Below are 18275 nucleotides of genomic sequence, written 5' to 3' on the forward strand. Positions count from 1 at the left end.
GCCAAAATTGAAATCTGTGATGCAACTCCATGATTCCCATCGCCTGCCATGCCGAGTCAGGTTTCTTCCGTCCCTCGGTCATTGCCTTTGTCTATTCTTGTAGGCGTAGTCGGCCAATCGCTCCCACAGCGAGGAGCGTCTTTTGTACCACGATCCAACATCTATTCTTGTAAATGCCGTGGTCCATGTTTCTTTGAGTGGTGATGCATGCTCCGTAAATATCGTACAATCCATCTCCATGTTCTTTTTCTCCCTCACCCACAGCAGCAGCTCTAGCCATCGCATCTGCCATCCTTCCAGCCAGTCCGCCAGCGCTCCTCCCACCTCGAACACTCAAACACGTCCTTGCCCAGCTTGACGTTGACGGCATTGTGGGCCTCGCACATCCAGCGGCCAAACTCGTCGCGGCTGCTGACGCGCGGCGTGTTCGTCTTCATCCAATCCTGAAAGTCCTCGGCGCACACCCAGCACGGGTAGAGACTCGCGAAGCTGCGCAGGAAGCCGCGCGCATTGTCCTGCTGGCTCGCCGTCGGCGCCGTCGGGTACGTCGCCGTTATGCTGTGCAGGAGCGTCCAGGTGCTGCGGCCGAGCGCTTCGACGTCGGGAGGGCAGTCGGCGGGCGGCGACGGTTGTGACGAGAAGGTCGAGGGAACCGCGGTTCCTGTCGTTGTGCCGGCGCTTGCGCCTTTGGTTTGCGACTTGGTTATGGCGGCCCATGAGGCGAAGGACGTGCAGGAGCGGCAGCTTGCGGCATGGTGTTGCGTTAGAGACAGACCGGTTCGAGGTCGTGGGTGTGGTTAGGAGCTTACGGCTTGCCGTCCGCACCCAGCACGACGCCTTTGGGGAATTTCTTGGGGCCGTCTGCCCCGGCTGCCGCGGTGGGCGTGTGATCATCGTCTCGCCGGCCGGTGGTGGTGGTGTTGTTGTTGTCCATGGCGGTGGTCTCTGGCTGCGCAGGCTCTCCGGTGTTCTTCTCGACCGCGCACAGGAACCGCGAGAGGATGGGGTATTCGCCAAAGGTCAATGGCATGGATGCCAGTTTGGATTTCCCATTTGTCAGACGGTTGCTCTCCCGTGCTCTACATGCTTCGAGACGGGCCGTGCGGCCGTGGTAAGGCAGACGGAGCGGGCCTTGCCGAGTCAAATAAGACGTAGCCGACTTTTTGCAGCTATTGCGAACAAGCTTCGGCAGTCACTTTTTGGAGCCAGTTGAAGCTCAAACATCGTCATCCCGCAGCTGTCCGCGACCCCACCGCCGTTGACTTTTGTTCAATTCCAACACCTCTCGCTCTCCTTCCACCATGAGCGCAGAATCGTCGTCTCCCACCTCCGCCGCCGACAAGGTTCCCGTTCTCCTATTAAAAACCAAATCCACCCCGACCGACGGCTACGAAGACTACTTTTCCGCCGCCCGCAATGCCCGTTTCGACCCCATTTTCGTTCCCGTTCTGGAACACCGCTTCCGCCCAGACGCGTTGCAAAACCTGCGGACCGACATAGTCAATGGAGGCTTCAGCAAGGACTCCGCTCGCGCCAAGTATGGTGCTATCATCTTTACATCGCAAAGGGCGGTTGAGGCCTTTTCGCATGTCGTCGAAGAGCTGCGCGCAGAGGCGGCAGAGCTGGACCTGGGCGAGCTGCTTCCCGCGACGCTGCCGCTGTACGTCGTCGGGCCTGCGACTGCCCGCGGCCTTCGCGCGCTCAATCTCCCTTGTCCCATTGTCGGCGAGGAGAGTGGCAACGGCGAGGTGCTGGCGCAGTTGATCCTGAAGCATTACAACGAGTTGAGCGCGGGCTCGGGCAGCGCGAAGCTCCCGATTCTGTTCCTGGTGGGCGAGCAGCGTAGAGACATTATCCCCAAGACGCTGCAGTCGGCCGAGCTCCCCGCGGACCAGCGGTCGCGCGTCGACGAAGTCGTCGTGTATGAGACGGGCGAGATGCAGTCGTTCCGGGCAGACTTTACGGCGCTGGTCAAGCGCCACGAGCAGGCCGGCGTCCGCCAGCAGTGGGTTGTCGTCTTCTCGCCCACTGGATGTAGAGCCATGCTGGAGAGCTTGGGGCTCGTGGACCAGGCCACGGGAAAGCTGACCAGCAGCTTGAGAGATGCCCCTACCACGACTTGGATCTCGACCATTGGCCCTACCACGAGAGATTATCTGGCCAAGAATTTTGATTATGAGCCGGACGTCTGCTCCAAGAAGCCGAGCCCGGAAGGAGTGGGCAGTGCCATAGAAGAGTTTATGCAAAATAGAGTCGAGGCTTCCAAGTCGCTATGAGCGGCGATTCACACTAGATCCAACACATCCTCTGGTGGCTACACTTTCTGCTCGTCACCTTTGATTAGCCTTGTCGTAGCATTGGTCAATGGGTTGCATCTCACTTCGGGAAAGCCCTTGTGAAACTTACTCTCAAGCAACGATACTGTACTTGGGTGGAATTTCGCATCTTCACAAACACAAGATGATCCAAGCCTGATTGAGGTGCTTGTTTCCTCGTTGTGGCGCCGATGGCACATGAAGTCGAGTCGCACCTAGACGCGCGAATGACGTCAGCGCGATGAAGCTTAAAGAGACGCGTCTCAACTCTTCTACAACCTCCCACCATCAACAACCCTCCTCCTCGCCTCCACACAGCTCACCCAAGCCTCGTTCGCATCTATATTCTAAATATCTTCCATTGGCATCCACAGTCGAGCCATTCTTCTGCACGCCTCCAAGATCTATCGCAACCACTTCATCACTACCTAGACCAGATCAAGAGTCAAGATGGCCGCCGCTGCAGAGGAGCCTGTTTCCAGCCAGAACGGCAACGGTACGCACAAGCTCGAGCATAAGACGTCTCCTCAGGGCACGAAGCGCAAGGCCGACCCTACCTCACCTTCCAAGGATGCGTCCTCTGAGGATGCTGCTCCTGAAAAGAAGCAGAAGACGCTGGATGATGTTGTCGAGGTGAAGGAGGCTACCGAGGAGACCACTGAGGAATTAGCCGTCGAGCAGAAGGACGCAGTCGATGCTGAGGAGCAGCCGAAAGAAAAGGTCGACGGCGAAAATGGCGAGAAGACCGAAACCAAGCAGGGTGAGGATATGAGCACACTGCCCAATACTGGCTTCAAGTGACCGAGCTGACCCTCTCTAAGACGGTGCCGTCGTCGAGTCCTCTGAGCGTGAGAAGGAGCAGCCTTCCAATATCCTCGAAAAGGGAATCATCTACTTCTTCACTCGCAGCCGCGTCGGCATCGATGACCCAGAGGGCCCCGAAGACCTCCAGCGTTCCTACTTTGTCCTTCGTCCTCTTCCCAAGGGCGCGAAGCTGACCGACGGTGCCATCGAGGACACCAACAACAACCGACTCTTTGCCCTGCCCAAGAAGGTGCTGCCAAAGAGCCATAACGACCGATTCATGGCCTTTGTCGAAAAGGCAAACGCCAGCATGGCGCAGCTCAAGGATGAATTCTTCGCCGGTTCCTCCCACGACACCAAGACCCGCGGCACGCAGCACCAGTCGCCCGTCACTCCGCTCGGCGAGGGCGTCTACGCCATCACCGAGACCAGCGGCCGCAGCGGCCACCTCGCCTACATGCTCACCATCCCGCAGGAGCTCGGCGAGGTGCAGCAAGAGATGGGCCTCCGCAACAAGGGCAGCTTCGCCGTCAGCGTCAAGAACCCGACGCGCAAGGGCCCTGCCAACGCCAGCCTCCCCCAGCAGCCCGAGTTCCCCGACGACCTCATTGACGCGTTCCGCGGCCTCGCCTGGATCCCCGTGCAGCCCCGGTTCCTCAACTACGCCAACGCGCAGATTCTGCTGATTGGCGAGGGCACCGACGGCGACGACGTCGGCAAGGCGTTGGACCCCAAGCCCAAGGACGAGAAGAATGGCGACAAGAAGACGCCGGCCGAGGAGCTCGAGAAGCTGGAGCACGAGGACGAGCTGCGCGTCCAGCACTTACACGGCGACGACACCGTCTTTGACGACTTGAAGCTGAGCTCGGATGAGTATCCCAAGGTGCCGACGACGTGGTGAGCAAAGTGGCGATTGCGAGCGGACAAACACACGGATGGAGACATGGGTATTGCGTAATGGAATGGAATGATTGGATGGGTGGATCGGTCCAAAAGGCGCCCTGGCTCTGGTCTCTCTTTGCGGTTTTCTCTGGGTTTGGCTTCTTTGCTTGCGCCATCTGATGGACGCTCTCGTCGGAGTCGAGGAACACAAAGGTTATCTAGCTTGCCTTTTTACATGGCAGAATTCGCCTTTGCTCTACTTCGGGCACTCGGCTCTCTACGCAGTTGGCCAACATTTAAACACGCTGAGCTAGCGAGGCGCATAGGATCAAAGAATCAACTAAAACTTGAAGACAGTAATCAAGTTTGTGGCTTCAGTGATCATGGCTAACCTACTTCATGGTACTCCCGCACTCCATTGTGTTCAATGAATCGGTACCGGCCGTGTATAAGGAGGCGTCATCAACCATGCATATCCATAAGCCATCTGACGGGCTTTCAAGGAATCAGACGAGTTGACGGGCAGCTGTGGTGGTGGCCAGGAAACAGTGCTGATCACCTAAAGGTAAAGACATAACATGACGACAGGCAGTGATGATGGCAACATAGATATTACTAGTAGCGCCTTCAAAGCGCGCAAGTAGTTGCTGAACTGTGCTTGGCTCCACTCCATCACGTCGGGCGATACTTCCCAGTGTCCTCCACTCATGTCATTCTAGGCTGCTGGCTGCGGTGTTGCTCGTAGTCAACCTTAGTAGTAGTAGCAGGTGTAGGAGGCAAGTCTACATATACGCTTGATACAGCGAATGGGCTTCGTGGCGTTATGTACTTGCGGCCAACTTCATGAGCCAGCACTCATCTAGGCCGGAGCCAAACACGCAGAGTTCCAAAACGCACCTCCTCCTGCTCAACCAGCCGTGACTGCCAGATCACCACCACTATTCAACGCTAAACCGCTTCGAACCAGCTCGCTCTCTCCCCATCCACCCTCAAGTGACTCCCCGATCACGACCACAATTCGACGCTAAACCCGCTTCAGCCAGCGCTCCTCCCATCTTCACTCACGTCGGAGCGACTCACCAGATCACGCCGCCCTACCCCAGATCACCCGCGGCCTCCCCTCCCATCTATAAAAACCCCCCTCCCCGTCGCCCCTCCTCCCTCTCTTCTTTTCTTTTCCTCTTCATCCAGGTGCACGGGCATTACGCACATCAGTGAGGATTCGTCCGAGATTGCGTTTTTGCTGGTTGAAAACTACACAACCCTGACCGCTCTGGTTGGTCCCTCGGGATCGGCCAGGAATCTTTGGAAACTTTGCTTCTTTGCACTCCTTGAGGGTGTCCTTTTTCGTTGCGTGTGTTCGCCTTGTGCGGGACCGTGAGGATGGAGGTGTACAGGGAGGTACAGCGGATGAGATGCGGTTGGTTGGTCGATTGGCTGAAGCGCCTTCATGATGTGTCTGTTGTTATTGTTGTTGTTGTGCTGCCGTCTTTTTACTACTGTACCTTGATGCGGAATACTACTACTAGTAACAAGTCTAACATTGTTATCTAGTGCGAAAAACCAGCTTACATGTCAACACCAAACAAAATTCAAAACATGGAGGGCTGCTGGACTTCCGCTTCACGCTCTCGAGGCTTCGACACCCTTTGACGTCACCTTGCGATATTGACCTACTCCTACAGTTCGCTACACACTTCCAGCCGCGCTCATTCGCGTCCATGCCGACCCGTCGTCTCTTTCCTCGACAAAGCAAAACGACTCAATCTGTTCGAAGCAGAATGGAGCCCAGCCACCGTATCCTGCCCTTTCCCTTGCGCCCCCCCAGCTTTGAAGATCAGCACAACACCTCTCTTGTACTCCGTCTCGAACCATTACATGTATCCAGGCCTTTCATGGCCGCGATGTCCCCAACTCGAGCGGTCGCGGTCGCGCCTGGTCGAGCCACATGCGCAAAGCTTGGAAAGAGACGAAGACAAGGTCGACCGAAATCACCTGCTAGACTTGTCCTGGCAAGACATGGTGCCCGAAGTGGCAACGGAAAGACAGGGAGAAGGATATACAAGGGGGGCTGGCTGGCTTTGAAAACCGTCCTGTCTCGATACTACCACTGACGACTGTTCTATGCTACAGACCAGGCCTTCAGTGTCGATGCGGTGGGGCCGTTTCAAGACGCGCCTTTGATGTTTGTTGTTGTTGTCTAGGGCTATGTTCTCAATGTCTTGACAACTCCTTGCTCGTCTTGATTTGCGACACTTCCTCACTGTCGACGTGCGCCGCGACGAAGAGCAACTCAATGTCGCTCGATGGCTTCGATGGCTTCGATGGTTCAACTCAAAGTGCACATGCGGGTCAGCTCGACCGGCTCCGGCGTCATGGCCGCTGCCAAAGGTTTCGACCCCGTTTTCCCATGATCTTCTACACGCGGACCTTGGGCAAGCGTGTCGTCGTGCCTTGATGACGTCCATGGACACGAGACTGTCCACTGGAAATGGTAAGCGGGCTGGCCATGGGATGTTTCTCACTTTTCTTCAAAAAGGTTCCTGTCTTCTTTTTTCCATCACTTGAGCAAAGCTCCAGAGTGAGTCCTCCACATCAATGCCACCCAAATCTACCACGCTCGCTAGGACTTCCACAACATCTCGGAGGACAACAGCTCGGTACGGCCAACCCCAACCCCGCGCTCTCTTTCGCTTATAAGCAACTTCGGCCGCCGGGTCGCCGGCTCTCCCAAAATGCAATTTACGCTCAAAGATAAGCATACCTGCGCATGGCCCCCTTCCCGCTCCGCCGCCCCGCCCGTCCATGCACGACAACCTCGCGGTGCTGCCGCATGCGGCAAAAGGCCCCGGCCCGTTCCTCTGCACCACGTTGCGGCGCGAGTGGCCACTGGCTGGGGAAGCGAATGCCAAGACCTTTTTGCCTACGGGCCATGCCAAGACCGTATCTCTTTTTAATGTGGGTTTTGTTGGTGTGTTTGGCACCAGGGCCCGCGATACGGGAGCGACTGGGAGAGTGGTGGGCGAATGGGAAGGCGGGTAGGAGGGAGGTGCGCGGGTTGTCGACTTGATAGGTTGGTGCCGTGCTTGTTTGCACGAGTAGGGTGGACAAGTTAGGTGCGCGAGGTGAGAAATGTAGGGTATCGACGAAGACAGTTGAAAGATAAAAAATAGACATGAATGACCTACCTTTCCCTTACCTCCAATCATTCCACTCTCTTTTTGTTTTTCATCGTGCCAAATGCAACGTCTGATACTGGACGACGACTGGACAGCAGTGTAAGGCTTGGTTCCATGTTTGGACAGTGGGCCTAGCTAGCCGCCTGAACCACCTTCCCCATCCGTCATCGCTCGTGCAACCGGCCCAGGGACAGGAACAACAGCGGACACGAACCTGTCCTCTCGCGCGCCCCAGATATTTCGTTTGCTGCGACACGGCTTCGGAGATCGCCTGGGGAAGCGTGCGCCCGAGACGAGCACATATAAACTGCTCGTCGGCCGGTAATGTGTGGTTGACTTTCTCACAACCATTTCAGCACCGCAGCCTCGAAACAGCACCGGTCGACAGATATGCAGCTTCTTTTGGCTCTGGGCAGCGCCCTGCTGACTCCGATGCTGGCTGCGGCCCTGCCCGCTCCCGCTCCTCAGCCATCTCCTCCTGGCATTCCCTCGGAATCGACAGCCAGGAGCGAGCTGTCGGCTTTGACAGTGGCAGCACGAGGCTCGTCATCTGGATACAGCCGCGATGTAAGGCCAACCCAAATCCAAACTGGCAAATAGTGGCCTTGGACTGAATGATTTGCAGGAGTTCAACCACTGGATTACCATCAGGTCTGTCGGGCGTCTGCTTGCCTGGGGAAAGGACAGAAGCTAATATTCGTTCCAGCGGCAATTGCAATACTCGTGAGACGGTGCTCAAGCGTGATGGTACCAATGTCGAGACGAGCAGCGCCTGCGCGGCCACCAGTGGCACTTGGGTGAGCCCCTACGATGGCGCAACCTGGACTGCTGCTTCGGATGTCGATATCGACCATATGGTGCCGCTGTCCAATGCTTGGCAGGTACGTGGGGTTCCAGTGTTTGTCGAAGTCTATGGATAGAATTGGTTGCGGGTGGCCCGCGTGAACAGTTGCAGATTCTCTTGTGGTAGTGGAAGATTGCAGGCTTTTCCAGCACATTGGAGGATCTCTTCTGCCGCGGTGTCTCGGCCCTGGATAGTCGTTTGGCTCCCGAAAGCTGACATCAGGAATAGTCAGGCGCGTCCTCGTGGACAGCAACTCAGCGCCAAAACTTTGCCAACGACCTGGACAACCCGCAGCTGTGGGCCGTGACGGACAACGTGAATCAATCCAAGGGCGACCGCAGCCCGGATGAGTGGAAGCCCCCGCTTGGTGAGTTTGCCGTAGTTCCAAGGCTGTATTTCAGAAACTGACGCGAAAAGAATCCTTTTACTGCACCTATGCAGAGGCTTGGATTAAGGTCAAGTCGGTGTATGATCTGACCATTACGTCGGCTGAGAAGTCGGCTCTCTCGGACATGTTGGATACGTGCTAGAGAGGTATCTGCGTGGACAAGACCATAGACTGGCACATGTCTTAGGAGCAAATGAGTGCTTGATAAGAAATTCCAATAGAAGAGTGAGAAGATGAATGAGAAGCAGTCCATGGAACTTTGATCATGCTTCGTGGAGCGACGATCATATCAGAATTGAAACATGATGTTGCAGATTCCGTGGTGTTCAGCTGAACATCTCAAGCACTTGTTTTTGTTCCAATGGTAGGATGCTGCGTGACAACAAAGTCGGTGATGAAAAAGGAAGTGCAGTGATGCACCGCAGCTCTGTGAAGCGCGCTAGTGTTGCTAGCGCCCGATCGATAAGATTAGATGAACTTTTTGTGACTCTGCTCTCTGACTCCAACCGTGCACAAAGCACTCGGCTTATCTGTACGCATTCCCTCCGCTCCTTGCTCTCAATTGCAAACAACTCCTCTTTCAGCTTGCGCAATCGCCCAGCATGGCTACCATTTACATTGACGAAGACATTGGCAAGGACGAGCCCACGCAGCAGGGCACCGAAGCTTCGCCCTACAAGACTGTCCAATTCGCATACCTTCAACGCCCCGCTGAAGCTTCATACCTGACGCGCAAGTCCGCCAGCGCCGATGATGAAGCTGCAAAGGAGTGGAAACCGGCTGCCAAGTCGGCATTGAAGAAGGCCGTCAATTATTTCGAGCAGCAAAAGAAGAAGGCCGCACGCGAGCAGGAGCTGGCCATCCAGCGCAAGAAGGAAGAGGAGGAGCGCAACAAGATTTTTGAGGAGGCCAAGAAGCTCACAATTGAGGAGGACACTAGCCTGCCCGCCCCACGCAAGATCAAGCTGGACGAGGTTGGCGACCACGTCAAGCTGCGCGACGCCAAGGACCCCGAGAGCAAAGGCACTCGTGTCAAGGTCCTCGGTCGCGTCCACCGCGAGCGCAAGCAAAAGGACGTCCTCTTCGTCACTCTGAGAGATGGATATGGCTACATGCAGGTGGTCATCACCGGCAAGCTGGCCAAGACTTACGACGCCCTGACGCTCACCCGCGAAACGTCCATGGAGATTTACGGCGAGATGTACGAGGTCCCGGCTGGCGCCCACGCCCCGCTCAACCGTGAGCTGCACGCCGACTTTTACAAGATCAACAAGGAGTGGAAGGCCGCTGGCGGCGAGGAGGCAATTACCAACAGGGTCGCAGCAGGTGCGGAACCCAGTGTCCTCATGGACCTTCGTCACCTCACTCTGCGTGGTGAGAACTCTTCTGCCGTCATGATCGTTCGCGACGCCATTGAGTTTGCTTTCCACACGGCCTACAAGGAGTCGAGAGTCCGCAAGGTCAGCCCGCCGGCCCTGGTCCAGACGCAGGTTGAGGGTGGCGCGACTTTGTTCAAGTTTGACTACTATGGCGAGCCCGCTTTCCTCACCCAGTCCTCCCAGCTCTACCTCGAGACCTGCTTGCCTTCCATGGGCGATGTTTACTGCATTGAAAAGTCGTTCCGCGCGGAGAAGTCCTTGACCAGGCGTCACCTTTCGGAGTACACCCACATCGAAGCTGAGCTGGACTACATCACCTTTGACGATCTCCTCTCCCACCTTGAGCACGTAATCTGCCGCGTGCTGGAGCTCACCATGGCCGACCCAGTCATTGCTGGACACATCAAGGCCCTCAACCCCGAGTTCAAGATGCCCGAGAGGCCTTTCATGCGCATGAAGTACTCGGATGCCATTGCGTGGTTGAACGAGCACGGCATCCCCAACGAAGAGGGCCAGCCCCATGCCTTTGGCGACGACATTGCCGAGGCGGCTGAGCGTAGGATGACTGACATCATTAACCGCCCCATCTTCCTGACGCACTTCCCGGCCGAGATCAAGGCGTTCTACATGCAGAGGGACAAGGATGACCCGCGCACCACGGAGAGCGTCGACTGCTTGATGCCTGGTGTTGGCGAGATTGTTGGCGGTTCCATGAGGATAGACGACTTGGAGCAGCTCACGGCGGCTTGCAAGCGCGAAGGACTCAGCCCGGAGGACTACTACTGGTACTTTGACCAGAGGAAGTGGGTAGCCCCTTTTTCAGAGCTCCAGGAGAGATTTACTAACGCGTCGGCAGGTACGGAAGCTCTCCTCACGGCGGGTACGGTCTCGGACTTGAGCGTTTCCTGGCTTGGCTGTGCAAACAGCACACGGTCAGGGACTGCTGCCTGTATCCGCGCTACATGGGACGCTGCAAGCCGTAATGACGTGCAAGGCAGTCGTGGCGTTTGCAGGTGGGTGAGTCAGATGGTTGAGTCTTTGCTTGTGAAGAATAGGTGGACATGGGGTGGACAAGTGACATGACAGCGTAGACAGATGTCAAAGAAAGCTTGATTTAGCGCAGGGTCGACTGGCCGACTATCTAGACAGTGCCAAGCCCGGTGATATGGACGATGATGGGCACGCGATAGATGATGTATGATGGATGCGCACTCGGACAGCTGTGAAATTGAGAAATTCAACGTAATCAGACAGGATTGAGGCTCATTAAGATAGACGTTGGTGTTGTTGTTGTGATGAAAGAGGGCTGGCCGAATGCAGGCGGGCGCCCGGGCAGGGAAGCCGGGCAGAGTCACGTGTCAGAGGCAATCTACTTAAAAGAAGAGGCCCCGCTCTGCGATGCAGCGCGCATTCTCCATTGAGGTGAGGCTCTTGTTAACCGCACTGCTGCACCGGCTCAAGAAGCGAGAGCCACACGCCGCCTGGTCCCGACTCTCCCGTCGACTTGCCTGCGCGTCACGATACTCCTCCGACCATCTCACTGCGCTCTCAATTGACGCATTCCCCCTTCGGTTCCGCAAACCAAACCAACCAACCACTCCCTCCGTTCGCGCGCAGCTCCCCCCATCATCCCTGGTCCTAGCTCCCAGAGCTTCGCCCAACTGCCAAGATCATCACTGCAAGCCCGCCGCATGCGCATCCTCCTCTGCGCCCTTGCCCTCGCGCCAGCCTCACAACCTACCTTGCACCTCTTCCACACGTCGCGCTCGCGCTGAGCATGTGAGGAGTAATGCTGTTCACATCGCCGAAAAATCTTCACTACCCTGTCACCGTCACCAAGCTTCTGCATAAACAGGATGACAAGGTGAAGAGGTTCGCGAAGCTCTTCTCTTACACCTATACGACTTCTGTGACCGAAGTTGATGAGTTCGGCCAGGACTATGAGGTCAAGAAGAAGTTCCCGGCCGAGTATGAGGCCGAAAAGGACGGCGCAATCAAGAGACTTTACGTCAAGGAGGGCGATGTCATTGCTCGCGCAGGGTGAGTTGCCCTCATCTCGCCCGTGTGCCACCGGATCGGCTAGGCTAACTGTCGTTCAGAGTCAAGCTTCTCGAGCTCGAGGAAGAATGCGCTCACGAAATCCAGTGGGGAGGCATGTGCGCCAATTGCGGCAAAGACATGGAAGAGTAAGTGCGAACAACTGGCATCCATCTCTTCTGCTGACACCATGGCGCAGAGTCAGCTACAACACCACCGTTCGCGACGTTGATCGTGCCACCATTGTGGGCACCCCGGTCACCACCCAGCTCAAGATCAGCGAAGCCCGAGCCGTACACGCAGAGGAAGAAGCCAAGCGCAGGCTACTCAGTAGCAAGAAGCTCTCCTTGGTTGTCGACTTGGACCAGACCATCATTCAAGCGACCGTCGATGAGACCGTAGGCGAATGGAAGAAAGACCCGAACAACCCAAACTACGATGCCGTCAAAGACGTACACTCTTTTTACCTTCCGGAAGTAAGGACTCCAGGAGGCGGAAGCTGGTACTTCATCAAACAACGCCCCGGGTTGAAACAGTTCCTTGAGGAAATTTCCAAAATCTACGAGCTACACATTTATACCATGGGCACTCGGCCGTACGCGGATAACATTACGGCGATCATAGATGCGGACCACAAGATTTTTGGTGATAGAGTCCTCAGTCGCGATGAGAGTGGCAGCATGGCGTTCAAGTCACTGCGCCGCCTTTTCCCCACAGACACCAAGATGGTTGTCATCATCGATGACAGAGGAGATGTCTGGCATTGGAACAACCACCTGATCAAGGTGACTCCTTACGACTTCTTTGTCGGCATCGGCGACATCAACAGCAGCTTCTTGCCTAAGCGCCAAGACGCTCTGCCGGTAGAGGCGCCTGCGAAGCCACGTCCCACAGAACCCGCGCCTGAAGGAACCGATGGCGAATCACCTGCCGTTCAGGAGACGTCAAACCACCTCAAGCCACAGCCGCTGCCACCGAACCAAAATGGAGAAGCCACCACTCTTGAAGATCAGTTGGTTGCCATGAGCGGCGGCGACAATCCTGAGTTGCTGCAACAGAAGATCCAAGAGCAGCAGGAGAGAATAGCAAGAGAGATGGAGGAAAGACCGTTACTGCGGAGACAGGAGTTGCTTGACAAGGCAGACGCCGAGGCAGACGCAACGCAAACACACGAGAACGGAGCAGATCACCGGCACCGACACAATCTCTTGAATGACGACGATGACGAACTGTTCCACCTGGAAACAAACCTGCGCGCGGTACACCGGAATTTCTACGAAACGTACGAAAAGAGACGCATGGGTACACAAGGTGGCAGGATAGCGCAGCTCAAAGGCGAAAAGAGTCCAAAGAAGCGGCCCATTGGTGATTTGGATGTGTTGCCGGACATTGCTGATGTCTTGCCCGCAATGAAGCGCTCTGTACTCAAAGGTGTTTCGATTGTGTTCACGGGCGTGGTGCCGCTGGGCACGCAAATCCAATCGTAAGTTTGAAGTCCTTTTTGCAAAGGAAGGCGCTAACTCATCTTCAGATCCGAATGGGCTGTATGGGCGCGGAGTTTCGGGGCTCAAATATCGGAAGTCATCAACAAAAGGACGACGCACGTGGTCGCGGCTCGGAACAGGCGCACGCAAAAGGTGCGCCAAGCAGCGCGACACCCGCACATCAAGATCGTGACGACCGACTGGTTGAAAGAATGTTGTGTCAAGTGGAAGCACATGCCAGAGTCGCCTCATTTGATCCACGTCGAGCCGGACGAGCGCGGCCTCCAAGGTAGTCATCAGGGTTCGCCTCTGGATGAGCTGGAGGACAGCAACGTCTTGTCTTCGTCGGAGGACAGCGGCACGGTTGATACCGAATTGGAAGAGCTAGGTGACGGCGATGACCTCATCACTGACGAGGATGAACTCGCTGAAGTGATGCCCACCATGGAAATGGCGGACAAAGACATGGCCATGGACGAAAAGGATCGCCAGGAGATGATGGATGAGCTGGCCGAGTTCCTGGGCGACAGCGATACGGAAGAAGACACGAGCGAGCAATCGGATCCGGATGACTTCGAATCAGACGCAAGCGCGGCGAGCAACAACAGTGTTGGCATGAAGAAGCGTAAGCGAAGGCCAGAGTCGGCAGAAAACTCGGAAGAGGAGAGCGACGCGACTGTGACCGAGGACGGAGTGTCAGGCGCAGGGGTCGAGTCGAAGCTCCAGCGTCGGAAAAAGCGTGCGTTTGAGCGAGTGAGCAGCCTGACGAACGTCTCTACAGCTGACCACTCCTCAGGTCTGCCGAGTCCCGATACCACGGGACCGGAAGAGGGAGTGGAGGGCGACGAGGCGGACGCTGGCGACGCGAATGAGCAGGACGACGACGAAGACGACGACGCGTTGGAGGCGGAGTTGCTCGCCGAGTTCGAAAAAGACGACGAGGACGAAGGAGACGAGTAGGCGATGACGTCTCCGGGCTTGTTTTCTTTTCCTTGGAAAATATTTTGTGCTTTGAGCCTGGCGCGGTGCCATCCATCATTCTAGTTGATGCATGCCACTATTGCATAGCGAGGGAGTCTGGATCTGGAAGGCCTCTTTCATAGGTAGGAGACGAGTATTTCTGGCGAGGTGGCTTTCCTTTGATTCTCCCCACAAAACTTTTTTCTTGTGTTTCTGGAGTTTTATTCCTGGTTGGCGATGGCACTGGGCAAACAGCGATTCAGAGAGCTACAACGTAAGCGATTGCAGGGAAGCGAGCGAAATCATGTTCACGAAGCTATGGATAGAAGAGAAACGCAGCTGTATGAATCTGAAGAGAGAGAAGAAGTGGGAGGTGTCCAAAATCACAAAAAGAAGGGCATCCAACCATGAAGGGTCCCGAGGCGAATGCAGTGCAACGGCTTGGCCGGTGCTTGGCCACCGTTATGTTTTCTTGCCCAGAAGTCGAGCCACGAACAGGCTGACATGGTGTGATGGCCGTTGGATGTGCTTTTGCCAAAAGCTTCTCATGGGCTTGTGTTGCCGTGCTGGATGCATGCACATACGGCGCCACGACGACGGAGAGACACGGGATGCGGCGGCGGCGGCGGCGGCGGGCCTTTCTGACAAGTCGGCGCTGGACGCTGGCGCGCGTCCCTGGCGTCCCGTCTGCCGTGCGCCACACTCTTTTCTTTCTTTCGAAAATTGTCAACAACAACCAACCAGGCACGAGGGAAGGAAAAGGGATGCAAGTTGGGGTGGGAAAAGTGGCGCGGCGGCGATGACTGAATGAGGCGGGCGGACTAGTAGTACTGTACTGGCGATGCTTGGCTGGGCTGTCTTGAAGAAAGCTTGTCCCTGTTGTGTTTACCGTCAACCCGTCTCGTGTCTCAGTGCAAGTGACACGATGCCAACGACGACGAAGACGACGACGACTAGGGCGGGACAACATCACGCACAAGCGCAAGCGTCGGTAGTCTCGTCTTTGCTGCGTGCGGGAGTTGTCGTCGAGACCATACTGGTGGTTTCCCCCGGCGGCACTGTCACCGACCATCCTTGCTGCAAATCGCAGAATGGTCTGACTTTGGTCGCGTGGGAGTGGCATATTTTTGCTGCCCGGGGCATTTTTTGGTTTCCTCTGCCTCTTTTCCCTTCATTCAGTCAGCCAGCCAAGACTTGTGGAGTCTGCGCCTCACGGCATCCCACAAAATTTGCTGACTACCTGTATGTACTGTACCTTCGACTCGCCAACATCAGAGAATATCCAGCCAGCCAGCCAGCCAACGGCTTCAATTTCCCGCTGCAGGCACAAGCAGTAGCTACCTGTACAATACCCTCTTCCCCACGCTTCTACTTGGAGTTTCGTCCGTCCGTCTCACCAACGCTGATGCACCTCTTCAATCATCCGCCCGCTCGCTTTTGATCTACAGCCCCCTCATTCTGCTCTAGCCTTGGCCCAAGTTGCCCTCTCGCTTGTGGGCCTGTTGCCCTCTTTTAATACCTCCACTCCTTCCCAATCAACTTTCACTCTCTCTGTTTCACCTCTCCTTTCTTCAAAGTCGACACTCGCGTTTGGTCAACATGTTGGTCACTGCTACTGGCCTCTCGATCGAAATATGGTCCATGATAGTCGAATATGTGAGTTGAATGCACACTTCAAAAGAGCATGGGTTGACAATGGTCACAGGTCCTGCGACCAACCGATCTCAAATCAGTCTGCCTCTCCTGCAAACAGTTGCACCAAATAGCTGTGCGCAGCCTCTATCGCGACGTCATACTCGACGTGGGAAGCACCGCAGACCTCAACCTGGGCGCCTTTTTGAACCCCCGCAACATTGGCCTGCAGCACATCCGCCGGCTGCACGTCTATCTTGCCGACATCCAGGACAAGCGCAACCAGCTCCAGCAGGCCCACTTTGCCGTGCGCATGATTCTCGAGTTCCTGCCTGAAAACATCCTCGAGAGATTCTCGTGGCATCCATGGCAGCCCTTTTCCGCAGAAAACCTGCTCCTTTTGTACCGTCGCCAGCAGCGCATGACGTTCCTCGAAGGCATCTCGCTCGACAGGAACATTTTGGACCAACTCGAAGGCTCCAAGGACCTGGACCACATCGCCGAGAATGTGCGCACCTTGGGCCTGTATCCGGACAGCAGAGACGTGCTCGACTTTTGCAACATCTTGATCCGCAAAAACGCGCGCGTCGACAAGCTCATCATCAATGCCAGCTTCAATCCGGCAGACTCGCTGTACTCGGCCCGCGAGTTTCATGATTCGAGCACCGGACCGGGTCTCATTGCCACCAAGCTCTTCGGCCACATGGCGCCGTTTGAGGAGTGCAAGCCGTGGCCCCTGGCCGAATTGACCATGCAAAAGGTACATCTTAGGTATTCCGCCGAGACGTATTGTCGCGTGATAGACTCTTCGGCTCTGCGAAAGCTTTCCTTGTCCGACTGTCCCGGCGCTTGTACCCTGTTTGCCGAGCTCAGCAAGAGCAACAGGCTGCCGAGCCACCTCGAGACTCTCGAGTTCAAGCACACGGACAATGCAGAGAGTGACGCCCTGCACGCCCTTGACAACTTCCTCTGCCTCGTCACTGGTCTCAAGCACATCAGGATTGACATTACCAATGTCACCGAACTGCCGGATGCCGCGGGCATAGTCAGGCACGGAAAGACGCTGAAGACGCTGAATGTGCATGCCAATGGTGCGGATCCAAAAGATGAGGAACACGTGTACAGCGTGATGGACTTTGAACGCATTTGCGAAGAGTGTCCGTACCTGGAACAATTGTCCATTGGCTTCCCATCAACCAGCATCGTCTCTGGGAAGAGCGAGAGCTACGCCAGATTCGAGGCAAGTCGACCCCAGTGCTACTAATGGAGAGTATCCCATTGCTAACATTTGATTCAATCAGACGGCACTGTCCAACCTTCCCAACATCGTCACCCTCAACGTCACGACCTGGCCCAAAAACAACAACGGCAGCAGCGCCCTGCCTCGCTCCGTCTATGCCATCCTGCTCAGTAACGCCGCTCAGTCCCTCCTCTCCTCGCACCGTCCCCTAGCCGCACGCGATCCCTCCGATCCCTCTCCGCCATCCACCCCACGCCGCCGCGTGTCCTCCCGCCTCAACCTCATCGCCTTCGGCCCTACAGACCCCATCCACGCCTCGACGCCCTGTTCGCCGCTGTCCGCCTCCAGCAACTCGTCGCCGTTCGTCAACGGCGCGCTGTCCGGCTCAGCCGACGACGCAGACGACCGCCGCCGCTCGCTCTGGCAGATTGTCTTTGTCAAGGGCACGCAGGTTGGTCCGTTTGGCGAGCGGGATCCCCTCGCTGTCCGCGTCAAGGGCCGTCTGAGGCGCTACGTCGAGCCGAGGAGCGAGGTGTTGGATTTCGGCCTTGCCCGCGCGAAGAAGATGCCCGGCGAGACTGGCGCGAGGAGTGCTGGCATTCCGGCCACCGGAGTGACGGTCAATTTTTGAGGGATTGAGGCTGGGCCAGTGGAGTACTGAAGTGTAAGAGAAGGAAGGTATGGAAAGAGCAAAGATACTGGTAATTGAGGGTTCGGTTTCGGCGCATGTTGCTTTGCGTATTTTTGCTATTTCGCATGTTGCATCGTGCAGGTCTCCTTAGTGGCGGTTGGCTTCTGATCTTTCTCCAAGCGGATACCAGGCTAGGCTAGCGGGCGCCGAAGGACAGATTCTTGGTGTTGCTGGCGTGCTCTTTGAATTTTTGGGTCGTGTGAGCTTTGATGGAAGAAAGATGAGCAACTGATTTTTCCTCTACGGCTGTAAATTGGAACTCGATATTGGAACACGTCGTAAAGAGTCGCCTGAATGGTGAAGAGCCAACATGTTGACCGCAGCAAAGCATGCCAATGGTCGAGTTACCTGTTTAGGCAAGCCTGCGATAAGGCTGACTAAGCTTCGATAAGCGCGACCATGGGAAAAAATGGCGGATTTTCTGCTCCAGCAACTCCAAG

General features: G+C 56.1%; 9 protein-coding genes across 9 annotated transcripts; 7 read left to right on the forward strand and 2 right to left on the reverse strand.

Moving 5' to 3' along the window:
- Positions 1 to 272: 272 nt before the first annotated feature.
- Positions 273 to 934, reverse strand: BKA78DRAFT_257171 (augmenter of liver regeneration; the record flags this gene model as incomplete). Its single annotated transcript, XM_066885160.1, has 2 exons — positions 273 to 744; positions 810 to 934. 2 exons carry the CDS (start codon positions 932 to 934, stop codon positions 273 to 275), a joined length of 597 nt encoding a protein of 198 aa, XP_066739742.1.
- A 347-nt stretch (positions 935 to 1281) lies between these two features.
- Positions 1282 to 2319, forward strand: BKA78DRAFT_325082 (tetrapyrrole biosynthesis, uroporphyrinogen III synthase). Its single transcript, XM_066889340.1, has one exon. The coding sequence runs from the start codon at positions 1302 to 1304 to the stop codon at positions 2274 to 2276; it is 975 nt and encodes a 324-aa protein (XP_066739743.1). The 5' UTR covers positions 1282 to 1301; the 3' UTR covers positions 2277 to 2319.
- On the forward strand, positions 2320 to 4445 carry BKA78DRAFT_325083 (uncharacterized protein). Its single transcript, XM_066889341.1, has 2 exons — positions 2320 to 3075; positions 3137 to 4445. Exons 1-2 carry the CDS (start codon positions 2766 to 2768, stop codon positions 4018 to 4020), a joined length of 1194 nt encoding a protein of 397 aa, XP_066739744.1. The 5' UTR covers positions 2320 to 2765; the 3' UTR covers positions 4021 to 4445.
- Positions 4446 to 5625: 1180 nt separating this feature from the next.
- On the forward strand, positions 5626 to 6206 carry BKA78DRAFT_41094 (uncharacterized protein). Its single transcript, XM_066893145.1, has one exon. The coding sequence runs from the start codon at positions 5723 to 5725 to the stop codon at positions 6113 to 6115; it is 393 nt and encodes a 130-aa protein (XP_066739745.1). The 5' UTR covers positions 5626 to 5722; the 3' UTR covers positions 6116 to 6206.
- A 290-nt stretch (positions 6207 to 6496) lies between these two features.
- Positions 6497 to 7502, reverse strand: BKA78DRAFT_41108 (uncharacterized protein). The gene has a single exon (XM_066893147.1). It carries the CDS (start codon positions 7208 to 7210, stop codon positions 6533 to 6535), a length of 678 nt encoding a protein of 225 aa, XP_066739746.1. The 5' UTR covers positions 7211 to 7502; the 3' UTR covers positions 6497 to 6532.
- Positions 7391 to 8646, forward strand: BKA78DRAFT_41097 (uncharacterized protein). Its single transcript, XM_066893146.1, has 5 exons — positions 7391 to 7747; positions 7806 to 7831; positions 7887 to 8061; positions 8253 to 8391; positions 8442 to 8646. The coding sequence occupies exons 1-5, from the start codon at positions 7571 to 7573 to the stop codon at positions 8552 to 8554; spliced, it is 630 nt and encodes a 209-aa protein (XP_066739747.1). The 5' UTR covers positions 7391 to 7570; the 3' UTR covers positions 8555 to 8646.
- A 368-nt stretch (positions 8647 to 9014) lies between these two features.
- Positions 9015 to 10774, forward strand: BKA78DRAFT_333584 (uncharacterized protein; the record flags this gene model as incomplete). The annotated part of the gene is made up of 2 exons (XM_066890101.1): positions 9015 to 10594; positions 10648 to 10774. The coding sequence occupies 2 exons, from the start codon at positions 9015 to 9017 to the stop codon at positions 10772 to 10774; spliced, it is 1707 nt and encodes a 568-aa protein (XP_066739748.1).
- An 806-nt stretch (positions 10775 to 11580) lies between these two features.
- BKA78DRAFT_257145 (uncharacterized protein) lies at positions 11581 to 14272 on the forward strand (the record flags this gene model as incomplete). The annotated part of the gene is made up of 5 exons (XM_066885159.1): positions 11581 to 11831; positions 11891 to 11977; positions 12028 to 13311; positions 13360 to 13700; positions 13776 to 14272. 5 exons carry the CDS (start codon positions 11581 to 11583, stop codon positions 14270 to 14272), a joined length of 2460 nt encoding a protein of 819 aa, XP_066739749.1.
- Positions 14273 to 15633: 1361 nt separating this feature from the next.
- On the forward strand, positions 15634 to 17925 carry BKA78DRAFT_41128 (uncharacterized protein). Its single transcript, XM_066893148.1, has 3 exons — positions 15634 to 15928; positions 15978 to 17144; positions 17206 to 17925. Exons 1-3 carry the CDS (start codon positions 15872 to 15874, stop codon positions 17773 to 17775), a joined length of 1794 nt encoding a protein of 597 aa, XP_066739750.1. The 5' UTR covers positions 15634 to 15871; the 3' UTR covers positions 17776 to 17925.
- Positions 17926 to 18275: the final 350 nt, after the last annotated feature.

The sequence above is a fragment of the Phyllosticta capitalensis genome, assembly GCF_038381095.1.
Source record: "Phyllosticta capitalensis strain CBS 128856 chromosome Unknown BKA78scaffold_11, whole genome shotgun sequence".
NCBI lineage: Eukaryota > Fungi > Ascomycota > Dothideomycetes > Botryosphaeriales > Phyllostictaceae > Phyllosticta > Phyllosticta capitalensis.